Here is a 19,302-nt window from a genome sequence, read left to right as displayed (position 1 = left end):
AAAACTAGCGTTATATCATACACACACAGAAATATAAAGGTAAACACGGTAACCCGTCAAAATAAAAGTCCAGTTTAACTTGAAGACATTGTGCCAGATATATATTACTACTATTACTACTACTACTACTACAGTGAAACAAACATTATTTTTTAGGGTATAATCACACAACATTTCTTCCATGTTTTAATTTTAATAGTAAATTCCCCTTTGTTTGCCAAAAAAAAAGTGCTTAATTTTCAATAATTAAAACTTAAGTGAAATTAATGTTTTATGCCTTCACTTGATAACCAGAACATTTAAAAAAAAAACTTTCATAAGGCTATTTTAAGAATAAATTTGAATAAATTAAGTATGCATTCAAATAATTAGACATGCTAAAACACAGAATTTGATAACAATAAAACATATGGTGAGAAAAAATAAAACATTTTATAGGGCCCTAAACATGTCATTTTTGTCAAACCTTTTTTAAATTGATGTGACATTGTATTTAATTCATTAGGCATGCTCTTTGATTAATAAAATTTTATTTAACTATTAAAAAGAAGTTGAGAAAAATTAAAACGGAAAAAACGGAATTTGGAATAAAATTCCATAGGGCCCATTTGTAGGGCCGGATTCCATAGGGCCCTACAAATGGTAACAGCAGTTGGTATTTTTATATTGCTTAATTGTACAGCAACATTAGTGCAATTACAGTTAGTTTGTACAGTTAATTAATCATATTAATTTAGGCATCATAATCCAAAACATATGCAGAGTTCTAATTTTTACAGCTCTAGGATCTATGGCGTTTACAGAAATGTGTTTTTGGGTGTAGTTCGGTGCATACCTGTAGCGCACGCTCCATCAAACTAGCGTTTCTGCTCTACATAAATGAATTTGGAGCTCTGGGTTTGCTCTAACCTCAGGTTAATAGGTTTGAGTGCTTTCAGCTGTGTTTGGAAAGCTCTTGTAATAGAGGAAGGGTGCCATTGAGAAAGACCCTTGGAACAACTTTAGATTAAGTACCACGCTCAAGGCACAAACGCAGCGCTGAGAGATATCAGCAAACCTGCGCTCGTTTCCAAAGCCTTCGCGCTCAAATCAGACCCCATCTGGAAACGCCCTAGACCGTGTATGTTTTAATAATTGAGTCTCTGTCTTGTGCATGTGTGTGTGACCGTGTTGCGCTTTATTTGGGTGTGAATATGTGTTCTTTTTGTCACACGTTTGGAATTTCATTTGGAGAAATGCACACGCCCTTATAGCGCTCTCACACACACACACATCGCCTGCAGACGTTTATCGAGCTGAATTTGCTGTAATCTCACCCTGTTGACTTTAGCCTAGAAACCCCCTGAAATTACACCCCCTTTTCATCACACACACTCACACAGAGCAGCAGATGGTGTGTGTGAGGGAATGGCCCGAGCAGGTTTCATTAACCACAGAATTCCATACAAATTGGCCCTGCAATAACACACACACACACACACACACACACAATGTCAGACACTGAAATGAAACAGGTAGGCATTTCAAATCCTAAAATGAAAAGATAAAATCTTTTATCTGTAAGAGCAAATATTGAATATGATATTATATAATTTAATGATATAATAGATTATATAGATACAATTATCTATTTTTGCCTCAAGTGTGTGTATATGGGTAAAATATGGACAAACCCAGCTGGGTTAAATGTTTAACCTCACCTTCTAGGTAGCTTTTTTAAACTCAACTATATTTCTTGCTTCAAATGAACCCAAAATAGGTTGGAAATTAACATTTATTATTATGTTCAATAAATGAACATATATTAAATTATGATTGTTGCTGATTGCTCTAGCAATTATGTGCCTGATTTTTAATTTACAACCTATTGTGGGTTCGTTTTAAAGGAGAAGTCCACATCCAGAACAAAAATTAACAGATAATGTACTCACCCCCTTGTTATCCAAGATGTTCATGTCTTTCTTTCTTTAACCATAAAGAAATTATGTTTTTTGAGGGAAACATTTCAGGATTTTTCTCCATATAATGGACTGATATGGTGCCCCGATTTTGAACTTCCAAAATGCAGTTTAAATGCGGCTTCAAATGATCCCAAATGTGGTTGTAAACGATCCCAGCTGAGAAAGAAGGGTCTTATCTAGTGAAACGATGTTATTTTCATAAAAATGATATTATATACTTGATAATTTGATAATTTATATAATTTTTAATGTCAAACGCTCTTCTTGTCTTACTCTGCCTGAACTGTTTTTGTTCCGGTTCATGACAGTTAGGGTATGTCAAAAAACTCCCATCTCATGTTCTCCCTCAACTTTAAAATCATCCTATATCACTGTTTTACATTTTTTGTTAAGGGTGTTTGATCTTCTTTGCATGTTCACTTTGCAAATACTGGGTCGGTACTTCTGCAGTGATGTAGGATGATTTTAAAATGATTTTTAAGGTTGAGAGAGAAAATACGATTGGAGTTTTTAGACATACCCTAACTGTCTTGAGCCAGAATACACAGAGTTCAAGGAGAGCAAGGCAAGACGAGCGTTTGACATTAAAAAGTATTTAAATTGTATATTTTTTAATGAAAATAACCAATCGTTTCGCTACATAAGACCCTTCTTCCTCGGCTGGGATCATTTACAACCGCATTTGGGATCGTTTGAAGCCGCATTTAAACTGCATTTTGAAAGTTCAAAATCGGGGCACCATATCAGTCCATTATATGGAGAAAAATCCTGAAATGTTTTCCTCAAAAAACACAATTTCTTTACGACTAAAGAAAAAATAAATCTTGGATGACAAGGGGGTGAGTACATTATCTGTACATTTTTGTTCTGAAAGACAGTCATAAAGTAATTTTTAAACAATAGTTGAGTTGAATAAAACTACTCAGAAGTTTGGATTTAATGTTTAACCCAACTGATGGGTCAAAACAACCCAGTTGCTGGGTTTATCCATATTTCACCCAGCACTGGGTTGTTTTTAATCCAGTGTACATGCCTTAAATAGAACTTATTAAACGTATTTATTCATAATTAAATTACATAATATTTATATATAATGACATATTTATACACATATACACATGACTACATTTAGCTCTGGATCTAAGATGAAGTCAACATGAAATCAAAACTGACCCTATTTTTATTTAATTAATGTTCCTGGTTTTATTCTGAACTATTCCTCATTCCTTTTGTATGTATGTATTTTTATTTTCTCACTATTTTTCACCAAATCATAATAACTCCTGAAACAACGTTCCTTTCTGCTTGACTATTTAGTGCAACACTCTGCGATGCATCTGATTATAGAAGTAAAACAGGTTGCAAACCTTGTTTCATTTTGACATATATATATATATATATATGTATATATATATTAAAGCTTGTTTAATTGAATAGAATTGCTGTATGGTTGTTTGGAGACTAATAAAGTTTGTTTCATTAAAGGTTTCTAAGATCAGTGATTGCTTTCTAGTTTCTTTACAGCACTAGAACACAGATGACTTACTAAAAATATATAATAAAACATTCCTTGCAGAGATATAAAGCTTCTCCTGTCACTGTGTCAGACTGTGAAATCCCTTAAAATTATATTGTATATCTCAAACTATCATCATTTTGAGAAAAACACCATATGCATTATATGTAACTTCCATCGATAACACGTTCACCCTGTCTTTCTTTATAGCGTGTAATTGCAACCTGCACGCGCGGCGCTGTCGCTTTAACATGGAGTTGTATAAGCTGTCGGGCCGTAGGAGTGGAGGAGTGTGTATGAACTGCAGACACAACACCGCCGGACGCCACTGCCATTACTGCAAAGAGGGATTCTACAGAGACATGGGCAAACCCATCACACACCGCCGAGCCTGCAAAGGTATGACACTTATCTTTTGCTGTTAGGTCTACAGGTAACATCAGATATTTATGGAAGCCCATTTCCGCCACTGAGTAAAAAATAAAAAAAGGTAGAAGTGACTTTTTTTCTCACAATTCAGATTTTTTTTCTCAGAATTGTGTAATATAAAGTCACAGTTCTGAGAAATAAAGATTTAAACTTGTAATTTTAAGAATTAAAGAATAAATTTAAGAATTTTATGAAAATAAAGTCACTATTCTAAGAAGTAAAATCAGATTTAAACTCGTAATTCAGAGAAAAAGGTCAGAATGGCGAGATATAAACACAATTCTGAGTAATACAGTCACAATTATAAGAAATGAAGTCGCAATTCTGGGAAATAAAGTGACAAATCAAAGTAATAAAGTCAGAATTGCAAGATATAATCTCGCAATCATGAGAAAAAAGTCAGAAGTGCGAGATTTGAAACTTGTAATCTAAAGAAAAAAGTCAGAATAGCAGCAAACTCACAATTCTGAGAAATAAAGTCAGAAATCTGAGAAATAGTCAGAATTGCAAGATATAAACTCACAATTGCAAGAAAGAAGAATTTTAATCGCAGTTTGGAGAAAAAAGTCAGAATGGCTAGACATACACTCCTAATTCTGAGTAATAAAGTTGCAATTCTGAGAAATAAACTCGCAAACCTGAGACAAAAAGTCATAATTGTGAGATTTAAACTCACAATTCTGAGAAATAAAGTCGCAAATCTAAGCAATAAAGTCTCAATTACAAGATATAAACTCGAAATTGCGAAAAAATTCAGAATTGCAAGATTGAAACTTGTAATTCTAAGAAAAATTATTCTGAGAAATAAAGTCACAAATCTAAGAAATAAAGTCAGAATTGCAAGGTATAAACTTCGCAAATTGCAAGAAATAAGATTTAAACTCGAAATTCAGAGAAAAAAGACAGAATGGCTAGATGTACACTAATAATTCTGAGTAATAAAGTTGCAATTCTGAGAAATAAACTCACAAACGTGAGAAAAAAGTCAAAATTCCAAGATTTAAACTCATAAATCTGAGAAATAACATCACAAATCTACGAAATAAATTTGCAATTGCGAGGTATAAACTTGAAATTGCGATAAAACAGTCAGAATTGCAAGATTTAAACTCATAATTCTAAGAAACAGTCACAATTCTCAGAAATAAAGTCACAAATCTAAGAAATTAAGCCAGAATTGCAAGATATAAACTTGCAATTGCAAGAAAAGAGATTTTTTCATTTGGAGAAAAAGTCAGAATGGTGTGATATAAATTCACAATTGTGAGACTTAAACTCAAAATCGCATGAAAAAAGTCAGAATTGCGAGATTTAAACTCATAATTCTTAGAAACAGTCACAATTCTGAGAAATGAAGTCACAAATCTAAGAAATAATGTCAGAATGGCTAGATATACACTTACAATTTTGAGTAAAAAAAAGTTGCAGTTCTGAGAAATAAACTTGCAAACGTGAGAAAAAGTCATAACTGTGAGATTTAAACTTGTAATTCTAAGAAAAAGTCACAATTCTGAGAAATAAGGTCACAAGAAATAAGAAATAAAGTCAGAATTGCAAGATATAAACAAGCAATTGCAAGAAAAAAGATTTAAACTCGTAATTTGGAGAAGAAAATCTGAATGGTGAGATATATTTGGCTAGAATTTCACAATTCTGAGTAGCAAAGTCACAAATTAGAGAAATTAAGTCAATTGCGAGATATGAACTCAATTCTGACTTTGCGAGTTTTTGTCACAGCTCTGAAAATAAAAGTCAGAATTTGGAGTTTATATCTTGCAATTCTGACTTTATTTCCCACAATTCTGAGAAAAAAGTCAGAATTGAGATTTTCTCACACAATTCTGAGAAAAAGAAGTCTGAATTTGTGAGATGTCACAATTACCTTTTTATATTTTTTAATCAGTAACTGAAGCCTGTTTAAATAGATATTTATGTCTGTATCTTCAATAAACAAGTTTTGTATTTATTCCTTTTCCTCTAAACTCCAATGAGTCAATATTGTGTGTTAAGTTGCGTCATCGAAATGTTTGCAAGAAGTCGACCTTCATTTACGGCAGCTGAGTGTCGTTCAGCACCTCTAGTGGCTGCGTACGGAATTAACAAAATTAATGACTGTTTCCAAACAGATTTTCCCATCCGCTATAAAAACAGGAAGTCCCATCCCAAACAATTTTGGCCCACTCAAATAAACAGGACAATGTTTCTGATTGGTCAACATGCGTAATGGGCCGCTGTCAGATCATTTTTTTGCTGTTTACAGAACCAAGAGCTGCCACAGAGACAAGTATACAAATAATTAGAAAAACTTTGAAATTCAAGTGTGATTTCTGAGGGAATTTGTCAAGTAGCAGCGACATGTTATGTGTTGTGTTCCAAAAAATCACTTACAGCTGTTTAAAGTACTTACACAAGCCTTTACAAATGACGGTATTGAGCAATAACGGGGGGATTTTTGTAGTTTTATGTATTATTTTTGGGCGGTGTTGTTCATGTAGTGGGTTCATGAGTTTATGTAAAGCTAATAATGAATTAAATGTAAAATTTAAATAAATAATTATTATATATATCAGATATTTTATTTGTTTACTTGCACGTCATTTGATCATCAACTGATATTATAACTTGTGCAACTCCAAGTCAGACAAAGGGGTTTGTGAAATCCTGGTCTAGATTTTTACCACAATTTATTTAATTTTAGACCTTGACTGCAGGCAGGATGTGTTTAGACATGATTTTATAGCTTGCTGTGTTACATAAGAGTCGCTCGTCTTTATTTTCTGACTGTGACTTCTATGTTTATTTATGGGTGAAAAATGTATTTATGTGTGTGAAATGTTTTACGCACCGTGTTTTCCAGCTTGAAAGCTTCCACATAAAATCAGTAGCACGCACATATATATAAATTAAAATCTAAAAATAGAACACAGTTCAATAAAACCACAGCAGGGCCGGTGTGCATTGGGAGCAGGCTGTACATGAAGCTCATATATCTGCTGCCGTCACGCCGGCCAAAGCAAACACACATCAGAGTTTGAGAAAAATTGAAGTGTTTGGATAAAAGATGTCTTGTAAGTCGAGAATTTCTGGAAGGAAAAGTCAATCCATAAGTAGAGAGGTTTCTATAAGTTAAATTACAAACAGCGTAAAACGTCTGCTTCCTACGAAACCATCAATCAGTAATTCTGCTTTTGTGGCTGATGGAAAAATGTGCGATTTCTGTGCCAAGAGTTGAAATTTATTCACCTGGATCAGTGATAAGGTTTACATGTGCAATATATAACAGTGATAAAGTGTGTGTGTGTGGTATGAAATATCATTATTATTAGTGGTGTAAAGCGCTATGGGTTCGGTGATGTGGAAAACACGGATGGAATAACAGAATCCAGTCATAATATTAGAATTTACAGTGTAACACAGCATATCATGGAATTTGGCAAATTTTGGATGAATAAATCAAAAGTAGGGCTGTAAACTTAAATCGAAATAAGGACTTGTGTCTGTGAATATTACAGCTCAAAAGACTAATATTTAAATATGAGACCTGTAGTTCTGCGTGTTTCTGTATGACTAAGCGGTGCAGTTTGTCATATGCACACAGACTCAAAAGCCTTAACTCTTCAAAATAAGTTTTAGCTTGAAAAAATATGATAGAAATATAAAATAGTAATAATAATAATTGCATTATATCAGTACAGCTTTTGTGCAAACAGAAAAATAAAATGTATATTTTCTTTTGATTACATTTTAGAAGATTAAGCAGTGCTTTATGCCTTTATTTGACTGCCACAATTTTTGATAATAAATTACTTTTAAATCATTCATTCTGAAATATTTATTAAATATTTAAACAAATATTTATTTCTGAAAAACAAACAAAAAAAATCATATGGCTGTTGTAAAAAATACAGTAAATATTTTTAAATGATAAATTATTATATTATTGTTAAATTATTAAATTAAATATTATAAAATTGCTAAAGTCTTATTAATTAAATTGATTAGACATGCTTTTTGGCTGTTAAAATGTAATCCAAAAAATGTAAATGGAAAACAGAGTTTGGGGAAAATAATAAAAATAGATTTCTAGGGTGCTAAATTAAAATTGTATTATTATAATACAATTATTATATTGTAATATTGTTATTAAATAAAATTTAATTACTAACATTAAACAATAATTAGAAGAAATAAAACAAAAAACACGGAATATAGTAAAAAATAAAAATAAAAAACAGATTTCCTAGGGTTCAAAAATTAAATTTTGAATTGTTGTTCAATTCTAACACAAACAGAATCCAGAAAAATTCAAGCAGAAAACAAACGGAATCCAGACAAAAAATGTAAACAAAAAACAAAAAAAAATGAATGGAAAACGGAATCCAGACAAATTTGAACAGAAAACAAACAGAATCCAGAAAAATTCAAATGGAAAACAACTGAAATCCAGCCCTTTTTTTTTTAATGGAAAACAAATACAATTCAGAAAAATTAAAAGGAAAACAAATGGAATCCAGAAAAAAAGTAAACTGAAAACAAACAGTGTTCAGAAGAATTCAAACGGAAAACAGAATCCAGACAAATTTAAATGGAAAACAAAATCCAGAAAAAATGTTAACGAAATCCAAATTTAAACGGAAAACAAATGGAATACAGAAAAATTCAAACGGAAAACAGAATCCAGACAAATTTAAACAGAAAAAAAACGGAATCCAGAAAAAATGTTAACGGAATCCAAATTTAAATGGAAAACAAATTTAAACGGAAAACAAACTGTAAAACAGAATCCAGACAAATGTAAATGGAAAACAAATTTAAACTAAAAACAAATGGAATCCAGAAATAAATTCAAATGGAAAACAAACAGAATCCAGTAAAATTGGAAGCCAGACCACCTTAGCATTACAAGAGACGTTTACTTCATAAATTCTAGTTGTTTCTGCTGCTCTCTGCTGGTTTGAAATGAGCTCAATAGCATTTGGTTGAGTAACGAGAACTGGTGCTGCTCTTGTATAAGAGTGTTTGTGGCTTGAACCTCTTCGGTATGACATTTGTACTTAGACTGAATGCGTGTGTGTATGCGTGTCAATCAGGTGCTCTTTTGTTGCGCTGTCAGTGTTAATTTGATAACGCCCATGTTGAGCGCTGAGACTCTTATCAGCGTTACTGTGATACAGCACCTGAGAATTCCTTAAATTCCACCTACACACACACACAGATGAAGTCACGGTTTCACCTGCAGCTGCCACAGCTGTTAAAACCTTATCTGTGTGTGTCTGTGTGTTTTGAGAGTCTCGACACAGAGAGGAAACGCACATTTTCGCATCAGTGCACATACACATGTAGCCGAATGCTTAAAGAACAGACAAAACTTATACGCAAAAAACATCATAATTATAAAACTGTTCACTTTTTTTGCTTAAGTTACTGGTGCATTAATATAAAATAAAAAATTTAAATTTCTCATTTTTATTTAGTTTTACTAAAATACCTAAAAATTTAATTCAATTTATTTATTTAATATAATAATTTCTAATTACTCATTAATAATAATTTGAGTTACATTTTTTATTTAATAATAAAAAAAATATATATATTTTAATGTATTATTTAGTATTTATTTAGTTTTGTTTGACACTGTATTTCCCATGCTTTTTATCATTTTGTAGTTTGGATAACTTTACTATTATTATGAAACATGAATAATAGTCATATTAAAGCACTGTAGTTTCAGTACAATGTTGTGAGTGTACAAATTTGTCACACAGTACACGAAACCTGTTTTCCATGTGACTCTTTGTTTGTTGTTGTGGGAGCCTTCGGTTACTATGTGTAATTCCTGTAACACAGCCCCTAATTTAATATAATATTGAGCCATCTGACTTTAAATGAGATATAACAGTGTGTGTGTGTGAGCGTGCATGTTGTTACGGGAAGTGTGTGTAACAGATTGAGTGTCATGGCAATGTTTACGGGTCCAGACGGGGACTAAGGCCATTATTTGGACTTCCCTTCTGCCCCTGTGCCAGAGCTGATCATCTCTCTCTCTCTCTCTCTCTCTCTCTTTCTCTCTCTCTCTCTCTCTCTCTCCAGCATGTGACTGCCATCCGGTGGGAGCTGCAGGTAAAACGTGTAACCAGACGACGGGTCAGTGCCCGTGTAAAGACGGGGTGACTGGCATCACATGCAATCGCTGCGCTAAAGGGTATCAGCAGAGCCGATCGCCCGTCGCCCCGTGCATTAGTGAGTGACACGCGCACGTTTGTTTATCTGTCTACATGGAGATGTATTATAAACTTAGATTGTTGTTTATAAAAACAATGAGTAATACTAACCCAAACTGACACCCAACCTGGACACAAAAGTTTTGAATGACAAAAAATGCATTATTAATTTTATGTATAATTTTTATGAAATCATTATAAGGTATAAGTAAGCATGTATAATTTTGTGTATTTAGAATTGCATATTTTTTAAATTTAATCGTTACTTTTATATTTTCTGGTTTTAATTACATTTCATGTTTTATTTTTCAGGTGTTATTTTGTCTCTCTCTATAGTTTTTCATAATTTTTATTTCAGTTTTAGTTATTTTACTTAAACTAAATTTCAAAAGTGCAATGTTGGCAACTTGCTGAAATAAAATAACTAAGTATTATTTAGTATTTTTATTTCAGTTAATGTTCACATGCAAGAAAAAATTGCAAACTGCATTGAAACACAAAGCAAATGTGAATTCATATAAATTATGTTTATTCATAATTAATTTATATTTCATTATTTCCATTATTTTATTTTAGTTTTATTTACCAACTTTTTTGTCATGTCATGGTTTGAATAACTTTACTAATGTTACGAAATATGTAACTGTTTTTCTTATATAATAATCATATTTCCGATTCAAAATCTCCTCAAAGGAAAGTTTTTGATTTATCTTTTTCATCTTTTTTATTTATTTTTGTGTGTACTTATTTTTGTGTGTACTATCCTGGGTATCCTGGTCTTAAGTGAAATCTTATTGATCCAGATATTTTCTGGTTTGTTTGGAAACTAACTGCATCATGTCTGGTTGGGATACACTTGGAGAACTTTTAGAGACAAGTGAACATACGGTTAGCTCTCACATATAGTAAAGCAGTTTATCACAGTCTGTCAATCAAACATCTTCTCCACACCTGATATTTCAGATTTAGTTTCATGCATTTGGTGGACACTTTTATTCAAGTGACTTCCATTGTATTCAGGGTCTACCATTTATCAGTTCATGCCTGTCTTGAGAATCAGTCCTATGACTTTCAATGTCAAATATACTGCGTGAGCTACATGGACACACACTGACGTCATGCTGTACTGTGTCTTTCAGAAATCCCTGTTATAAAGCCGACGGCTGTGATCAGCACTACAGAGGAGCCTGCAGGTTAGTGCACAAACACACACAGACACATTCAGGACAGAGCTTAGAGACAGACAGAGGAAGAACCGCTCACTTTTGTGTGGCGTTTCGCTCTGTAACACTGGTGGAACGGGGCGGAGAGCTCGCAATCTGTCCTTGTCATGACTGAAAGTGAATCAGAGGTGTGTGTGAAAGCAGAGAAGTGAAGGAATTGTGTGTGTTTTCAACAGCCCTTCTGGGTCAATGAACGGTTCACACAGTGTGCCACATGAGCACTACACACACACACACACACACACACAGACTGAAGTCATGCCAACTATTGCAAACATTCTAAACCACTCACAATACCCTGTTGAAAATGCCAGGGAAAAGGGCTTCCTAACTAGCTTAACCAGCAAGTGGTCCTTGGTAAACCAACTTTACCAATTGCTAGTTGCATGCTAGATGACCAGCATTTTTATGCTAAATAGTTGGGATATGCTGGTCCATCAGCTAAACAAGCAAAAAAAATAGACTAAACCAGCATTGAAATTCATGAAGACGGACAGATAGATAGACAGATGGACAGACAGACGGATGGTTTGACAGATGCGGATAGATGGACAGGACGGACAGACGGACGATAGATAGATAGATGCTATAGATAGATAGATAGATGGATGGAATGACAGATGTAGGTAGATAGACAAACAGACGAATGGATTGACAGATGCAGATAGATCGATCGATAGATAGATTGTAAGTGGATGGATAGACAGATAGATGGATGAATGAATGAATGGACAGGTAGCTGGATGGATGGATTGACAAACGGATAGATGGATGAATGGACAGATAGATAGATAGATAGATAGATAGATAGATAGATAGATTGTAAATGGATGGACAGATAGATGGATGAATGAATGGACAGACAACTAGATGGATGGACGGATAGATTTACAGATGGATAGATGGATGGATGGATGAATGGACAGACAGACAGATAGATAGATAGATAGATGGATGGACTGACGGATGGATGGACAGACAGATGGATGGATTGACAGATGCGGATAGACAGATAGAGAGACAGATGGACAGATAGATAGAAATATGGATGGACGGACGGATGGATGGATTGACAGATAGATAAATAGATAGATAGATGGACAGACATACGAATGGATTGAGAGAAGCAGATAGATAGATAGATAGATAGATGGATCAACAGACGGATAGATAGATGAATGGATGGACAGACGGGCGGATGGATTGACAGATGCAGATAGATTCACAGACGGATAGATGGATGAATGGATGGACAGATGGATAGATGAATGGATGGATGGACAGATTGACAGATAAAGAGATAAACTGATGGACAGACGGACGGATGGCTTGACAGATGCAGATAGACAGATAGGTGGGCAGACTGATAAATGGATTGATAGATGTTGACAGACGGATGGTGGATGAATAGATAGATGAGTTCACTTTTCAAATACAGTGTTGAGTTCTTTTATGCTCTAGTTATTTTAATGATTTAGACGTGTTTTAGTGTGTTATTAGAAAGAGCGTATTCACAGTGCGTTTTAATTCTAATACAATTTTAATTAAAAAACTTATGTGTTTTCAGATTGTGACTCATACTGCAAACCACTGAAGGGAAATCTCAAGATAAACATGAAGAAATACTGCAAAAAGGACTATGGTACAATTCCTTTGTCATTCGTTCTGTTCTTACCTTTCAGTCCCTTTTTATTTAAGAAGCATTTTTTGTGATTTAATGCATTTATTCACTCTTCGTTCATTGTATCTGGTGTAACATTTTCATATGTGTGTGTGTGTGTGTGTAGCTGTCCAGGTCAGCGTGTTGGACATGGAGACCGTCGGCGACTGGGCCAAATTTGCCGTCAGCCTGGTGTCCGTGTACAAGAGCCGAGGAGAGCCGCTGAAGAGAGGCGATCACGTGCTGTGGGTCCATATGAAGGATCTGGCCTGCAAATGTCCGCGGATACACATGGGCAAACGCTTCCTTATCCTGGGCACAAGCGAGGGCGCCGCGAGCCCCGAACGTCCGGGACTGCTGGCCGACAAAAACAGCCTGGTCATTCAGTGGAGGGACATTTGGACTCGACGACTGCGCAAGTTCCAGCGCAAAGAGAAGAAAGGCAAGTGCGGCAAAGCATGATGGGATGGCAGGGAACTCTTTTATTATTGACCACTGTCCTGCGTACGCGGGAGACTGAGAGAGCGAACTCTGCGTATTGTTGTTTTCAGTGCGTTATTTGATGTCGTCCTGTTGGTCAGCCTTCTAAAGGGACCGATAAAAAGACTGTTTCTAATCACACACCACTGAATCTCACACACACACGTGCTGCAGTTTGACTGAGCTACACATGGACTGATTCCATTTCCTCTCCAAGCCACAATTTAATCAATCAAATATGAAATACGTCCTCAAATTACAAATCAGGGGAACCATTCTGTCCGCATCTGGTTCGGTTCTTCCAGCCTTTGTGGCCTTCATCAGATGGTCACACTGGTGTTCACCACATGCTGCTCGCTTCAGTTCTGAAAACCTCAAAATCTTCATCATCGTCATCATCGTCGGCCTGGATCATTTCACTTTTGAAGAACTTATCAAGCGCGCTCATATCTGTGGGTTGTGTGCCGTACGTGTGGATGTGTACTTTGATGCTGAAGGATCTAGTGCAGAATAGAGCGAACGTCCATTAGCAGACATGGCGCTAGTATGCAAATGCACAAATGCTTGGCAAACATGGTTTCGTTGTGCATTTTTAACATGCTTTTTTGAGTTACTGTGGCAGGAACAAATGTCTGTCATTAAAGGGATAGTTCACCCCATATTCAACCAAAATGAATATTTTGTCATAATTTCTTTACTCTCATGTCGTTCCAAACCCATAGAATGTTATTCTATTCTGTGGAACGCGAGAGGAAAATTTCCCTCTTTTCCATATAAAAACAGTCTGTTAAGCTCCACAAGATGACAAAAAAGCACTGTCAAAGTAATCCATTTAGAGACTGAATTAAATGCAAGCACAACTGAGAGAAGTTGAGAAGGTTATTAGTGAATAATGACTTTTTAAAGACTTCATATGGCTTCGAATTGTATGGACTGCTTTTGTACTGTAGCCAAAGTTTTGAAAACATTCTCCTTGTTTTTCATGGAAAATAACTAGAGTATGAGTTTTGAATGACATGAGGTAAGTAAATAATGATCAAATTTTGTGTCATCAAATCATTGTCATTCCAAACCTGTATATATTTTTTTCTGTGGACCACAAATGAAGATATTTTGAGGAATGCTGGTAACAAACAGTTCTGGTTCCCTTTAATTTCCATTGGATGGATAAAAAATACAGTGGAAGTTAATGGGAACCAAAACTGTATGGTTACCAACATTCTTCAAAATATCTTCCTTTATGTCCCACAGAAAAAAGAAAGTTATACAGGTCTAAAAGATCTGAGTCAATTATGACAGCATTTTCTTTTTTGGGTGAACTATAACCAGTTGTGTTAATAAACATGTCAACAGTTTAACCAAACTTTTCTAACTTAAGACTGGAATAAACTTCTCAACTCAACACAAAATGCCTCAAAATATCAAATATGTTTCATCTCCTCTGACAGGATCCCAGCAGGCACTGGATGCCAATATAACGTCAGGTTGATGTCGGGCCCTAACATCGGACAGACGTTGCATTTTGGTTGAGTTACACAACCTAAAAACAACCAAATATTAACATCAGCTGACGTCAGTATTGGATATCAACTTACTGACATTGAATTCACAACCAAAAAGCAAAAATCTAGGCAAATGTATGTGTTAGTATGTGTTTACTCTGCCAGATTCTCTTCAAACTGTTGCTTTGCTATTTCAGTAGTTGATCTGAAACAGAAAACTGACTGTAAAAGACAGTTTATGCTAAAGCATTACAGCGCCCCTTGTGGCAGTGAAATGGAGTGCGTTTGCATACTTGCGTAAAGCATGTTTCAGGGCCAATGCTCTGTCCTAATGTTTCTCTCTCTCCTCTACTACTGAATGTCTCGGTTTTTATCTGCCGTCTGACCGTTTTAAAAGACAAGACAAAGACGAGAATAATGACGTGTATTCTTCTTGTTTGCATCTCTTACTGTGAGAAAGTGTCAAACACACATATACAGTGGGGTCTTAAATGTTTGAGACCATTTGCTTTTTCATTTTAATTTCAAATGCATTATCTGCATAATAATTTGCATTGAAGATTATCACTTTAGTGATATTTGGTGTGTCTCTCTGCAGCAGCTGACATGAACAACCAAGATCACATTCTCCAGATAATGGCCACATATATCAGTCTGTCATTACTAGAAATAGTGCCAGATTTTATTATCTCTTCTACATTTTACATCACAATTTGGCTTTTAATGTTTTTTTCCACTTTTAAAAATCCTCTGTTTATTTCTAGAGTTAAATAAAAATGCCAGATTTGAATTTTTTTAAACTTTAGGACCTCAATGTATCTGCATTGTATGATGTACCGTATGATATTGTCTGTTGTGTTGGTAATATTACAGAGTAATGAAGGAAAATCACAATTAGAGTTTAATTCATGCTGACTCTGATCATGTCACGATGAATTTCAGTACAAAAACTTTGTTTTACTCTGTCTTTGCTGCATTAAGAAGTAAACAGCCCTTCTTATTGGTAAAAAAAACACCGCCTGGTTCCACCCTACAAACAAGTCTCATTTTCTAAGAGAGAATAAGTTAAAAAAATGAATGTTTATTGTTAGAATAACAGGATTTGTATTGTTCAAGTATTTTATGTTGATAGTCTCTGTGTGTTTATGCAATAACTAGTCTTTTTATGCCAATGTTAAACTAACAGGAGAGTTAACTGAAGTAGTGTTAAAATGCTAATACTTTATACAAGCGTCCATAGATTTACTATGGTAAACTCTCACACACACCACGACGCACAACGACCTCAGAATGTGCCCACTGAGTGCCAGTGACGGGACATTTTATGTACTTTTTAAAAAAATTTCACATATCATATTGTTTATCATCCATACTAAATGCCGTTTCACATACTTCACTCAAAAATAAGCAGTAAGCAGTGTGACAACAATCCATTCTGAACGCTGCCAAGTGCTCTGTGTGGCACACTGTATCCCACAATGCAGTGCACTCAGTGTGACCTTCCATTAGCTGTGACAAATGCACAGGAGTTAATAACAACAGACTTTTTGGTTAAGACCTTATGCACAAAATCAGGTTAAAAATGCAAAACAATCAAGATGACAACAGGATGCCCTTAGCATGATGAGGTCAAGTTAGAATGTTTCTGTTTTTTATCCAAAGTGACAAATCTGAATAATACAAGCAGAATCTATTAACCCAAGGGATGAAACAACCGCACCAAATCCTAGAGTAGAAACTAGTATGCCATCCTGAACATACCCTATGTTGCAGAGATGCCTTGACAAAGGAAATGTCATTTCCACCGCAATTTCCATTTTCATTTTACTCCTGGAAGTGGTTTGGATAAGACTATAAACATATGAAAGCCTTCCCGCCACATGAGCGGCGCAGATTACCAGTTTTAATGACCCTGATGTCATTAAGTAAATGAACAATTATGAGAAAGACTGAATTGTGTTTCTGGCGGGAATCGGCAGACGTGCAGAAGGTTGCTCTGTCTGTGATTGCTTGTGCGAATGTATTTGTGTCTATAGTTGTGTGCAAAAGTTTGGGCACCATTCCCACATTTCATGTTTGGGTGATTCAGTCTGGCATTGCAATCCCAAATAAGCATGTGCGAAATTAGCTTTGAAGAAATGCAGTAAATAAACAACTCGAAAATGACCGAACCATTTAGTCTAGCCACAGACATTTGCACACAACTGTATATTTTTACATATCTGTGTACGAATGAGTATGTATTTGTGTGTATTCACTTCCATTAGCCTGAATGTGAAGTGTGCGTGTGTATGAACATGTACATACATGAGTAAATGTGCAGATTGATGAACTTTATGTGTTTCCACATGAGGAATATGTTTCCTTTTTTAACGTACAAGGAGAGTTTCTCTTCTTCTCATCATCCGTTTTATTTGCTGTCTCTGTAACTGCAATGACCACTGAATTAATCAAATATACAAATAAATTATTAGTTGACATATGACTTTGTCTTGATATTTATCAGCTGTAAATAGTTTCTGTATGACTTTATTTGACGACTAAAACTGTGTCCTATCCAGACGCGACTCGACGCCACAATAAAAGGTATCTTTTACATGCTAGCTGTATGTAAACAGTATAGTACTAATAATATGTGTCCCTAGATCACAAAACCAGTCTTAGGTAGCACAGGTATATTTGTAGCAATAGTCAAAAATACACTGTATAGGTCAGATTCATTGATTTTTCTTCTATGCCCAAAAATCATTAGGATATTAAGTAAAGATCATGTTCCATGAATATATTTTCGTGAATTTCCTACCGTAAATATATCAAAACTTAATTTTTGATTAGTAGCATTGCTAAGAACTTCATTTAAAGGCGATTTTCTCAATATTTTGATTTTTTTTTTTTTTTGCACCCTCAGATTTTAGATTTTCAAATAGTTGTATTCAGCCAAATATTCTCCTGTCCTAACAAACATCAATGTAAAGCTTATTTATTCAGCTTTAAGATGATGTATAAATCTCAATTCACACTTATGACTGTTTTGTGGTCCGGTGTCACTTATTAATTATGTATACTAATAATAATGATGATACAGGATTTTTGGCACATCAAATAGCCGTGTCACGTCTGGTGTTGACAGACAATTTGAATCGTATTGCATCGTATCTGGTTAGGACATGATTTAATGGTGTCAAACGACCTGTGTGCCATTCATAACTAACCTTTTAGAAAAATCGGTTTCTTGAAATGCCACCTATAGAAATGTATATGTAATTACATTTACATTCATGCATTTAGGCAGATGCATTTATTTAAAGTGACACTGTGTTGCATTTGGTTGAACTGCAATTCAGTAAATTCCTTTTCCTGTCATTCCAATTTATCTAGTGGCCAATTCAGTTTAAATTCATAATTTAGTTCTGAATTATGCACATAAATGGGAGGGAGAGCTTTGCTCTTAGATGATTTCTGTCCTTTGTAACCAACCAGTTCAAAGTCCAGTAGAACTGAATGAATCATATAAAGCTGCTGAAAGAACCACAAAAAAGAGAAGATGCACATTCTATGAACAACTCTGAGCTTGTGTGTTTGTGCATGTGTATGTTCTCAAAAACCATAGTGAGTGATTTTTGGTAACTTTCCGACATGGTTTGGAGGGTCAAAGCAGATGCAGAATAATAAAAAGCACATGTGAGAGAGAAATAGAGCTTGCAGAATCTGTTCAAAGTCAATTAGAAAGAACTTCACTGCGTGCAGATGAAGAAAACAAATGTTGCTAAATACTCTCAAACTTAAGATCAGCTCCTGCTACTGTTTTTATTATGTTTTGATGATTTATAAATCCATTTAAATCAATCCATGACAGATCTAAGACATCATTTGGTCAGGTTTAAAGGAAGTGTTCATGTTGAAGGTGCAGTGGGGACACGTTGGTGACTCTCGAGTCGCTGAAGGTCATTCTGGCACGTGCACACACAGAACGAGCAGTTTAATCATATACAGGTTCAAATGTATATAAACACTAGCAGGTTTCTGTCGGGCTGTATACATTACACTGACGTTTCTTAATATTTATACACGAGCGCGTACGGGGAGTTTGGAGAATTTAGGTGCTATTACTGTGTTTTCTCAGGTGTTTTTGCTGTTGATCTTAGAGAATGAGTCTGCTTAGATTGGCCGAGCGCTCGTACAACACAAACACACACACCGCTCTGGCTTTGCACCAGCAGAGAGGAAACTCATCTGACACTTCCTGTGTGTTTCAGCAACCAGCTGATGACTAATTAATGACTCCAAAGAGCTCGTTAAGAATCTGTTAG

The 19,302-nt window shown here is 34.9% G+C and overlaps 1 protein-coding gene across 2 annotated transcripts in view; it reads left to right on the top strand.

The window, feature by feature from the left end:
- ntn2 (netrin 2) overlaps nt 1-17,465 on the top strand; it is a 34,664-nt gene extending 17,199 nt beyond the window's left edge. For both annotated transcript variants that reach the window (XM_051097656.1, XM_051097658.1), the window contains exons 4-8: nt 3,688-3,876; nt 9,997-10,146; nt 11,267-11,320; nt 12,918-12,992; nt 13,138-17,465. In XM_051097656.1, the coding sequence (XP_050953613.1) occupies nt 3,688-3,876; nt 9,997-10,146; nt 11,267-11,320; nt 12,918-12,992; nt 13,138-13,472 (803 nt within the window). In that variant the 3' untranslated portion in view covers nt 13,473-17,465. The remainder of the gene's footprint in view (nt 1-3,687; nt 3,877-9,996; nt 10,147-11,266; nt 11,321-12,917; nt 12,993-13,137) is intronic.
- Nucleotides 17,466-19,302: the final 1,837 nt, after the last annotated feature.

The sequence above is a fragment of the Labeo rohita genome, chromosome 24 (genome assembly GCF_022985175.1).
Source record: "Labeo rohita strain BAU-BD-2019 chromosome 24, IGBB_LRoh.1.0, whole genome shotgun sequence".
NCBI classification, from domain to species: Eukaryota; Metazoa; Chordata; class Actinopteri; order Cypriniformes; family Cyprinidae; genus Labeo; species Labeo rohita.
This window is presented reverse-complemented; position numbering and strand designations above follow the sequence as displayed.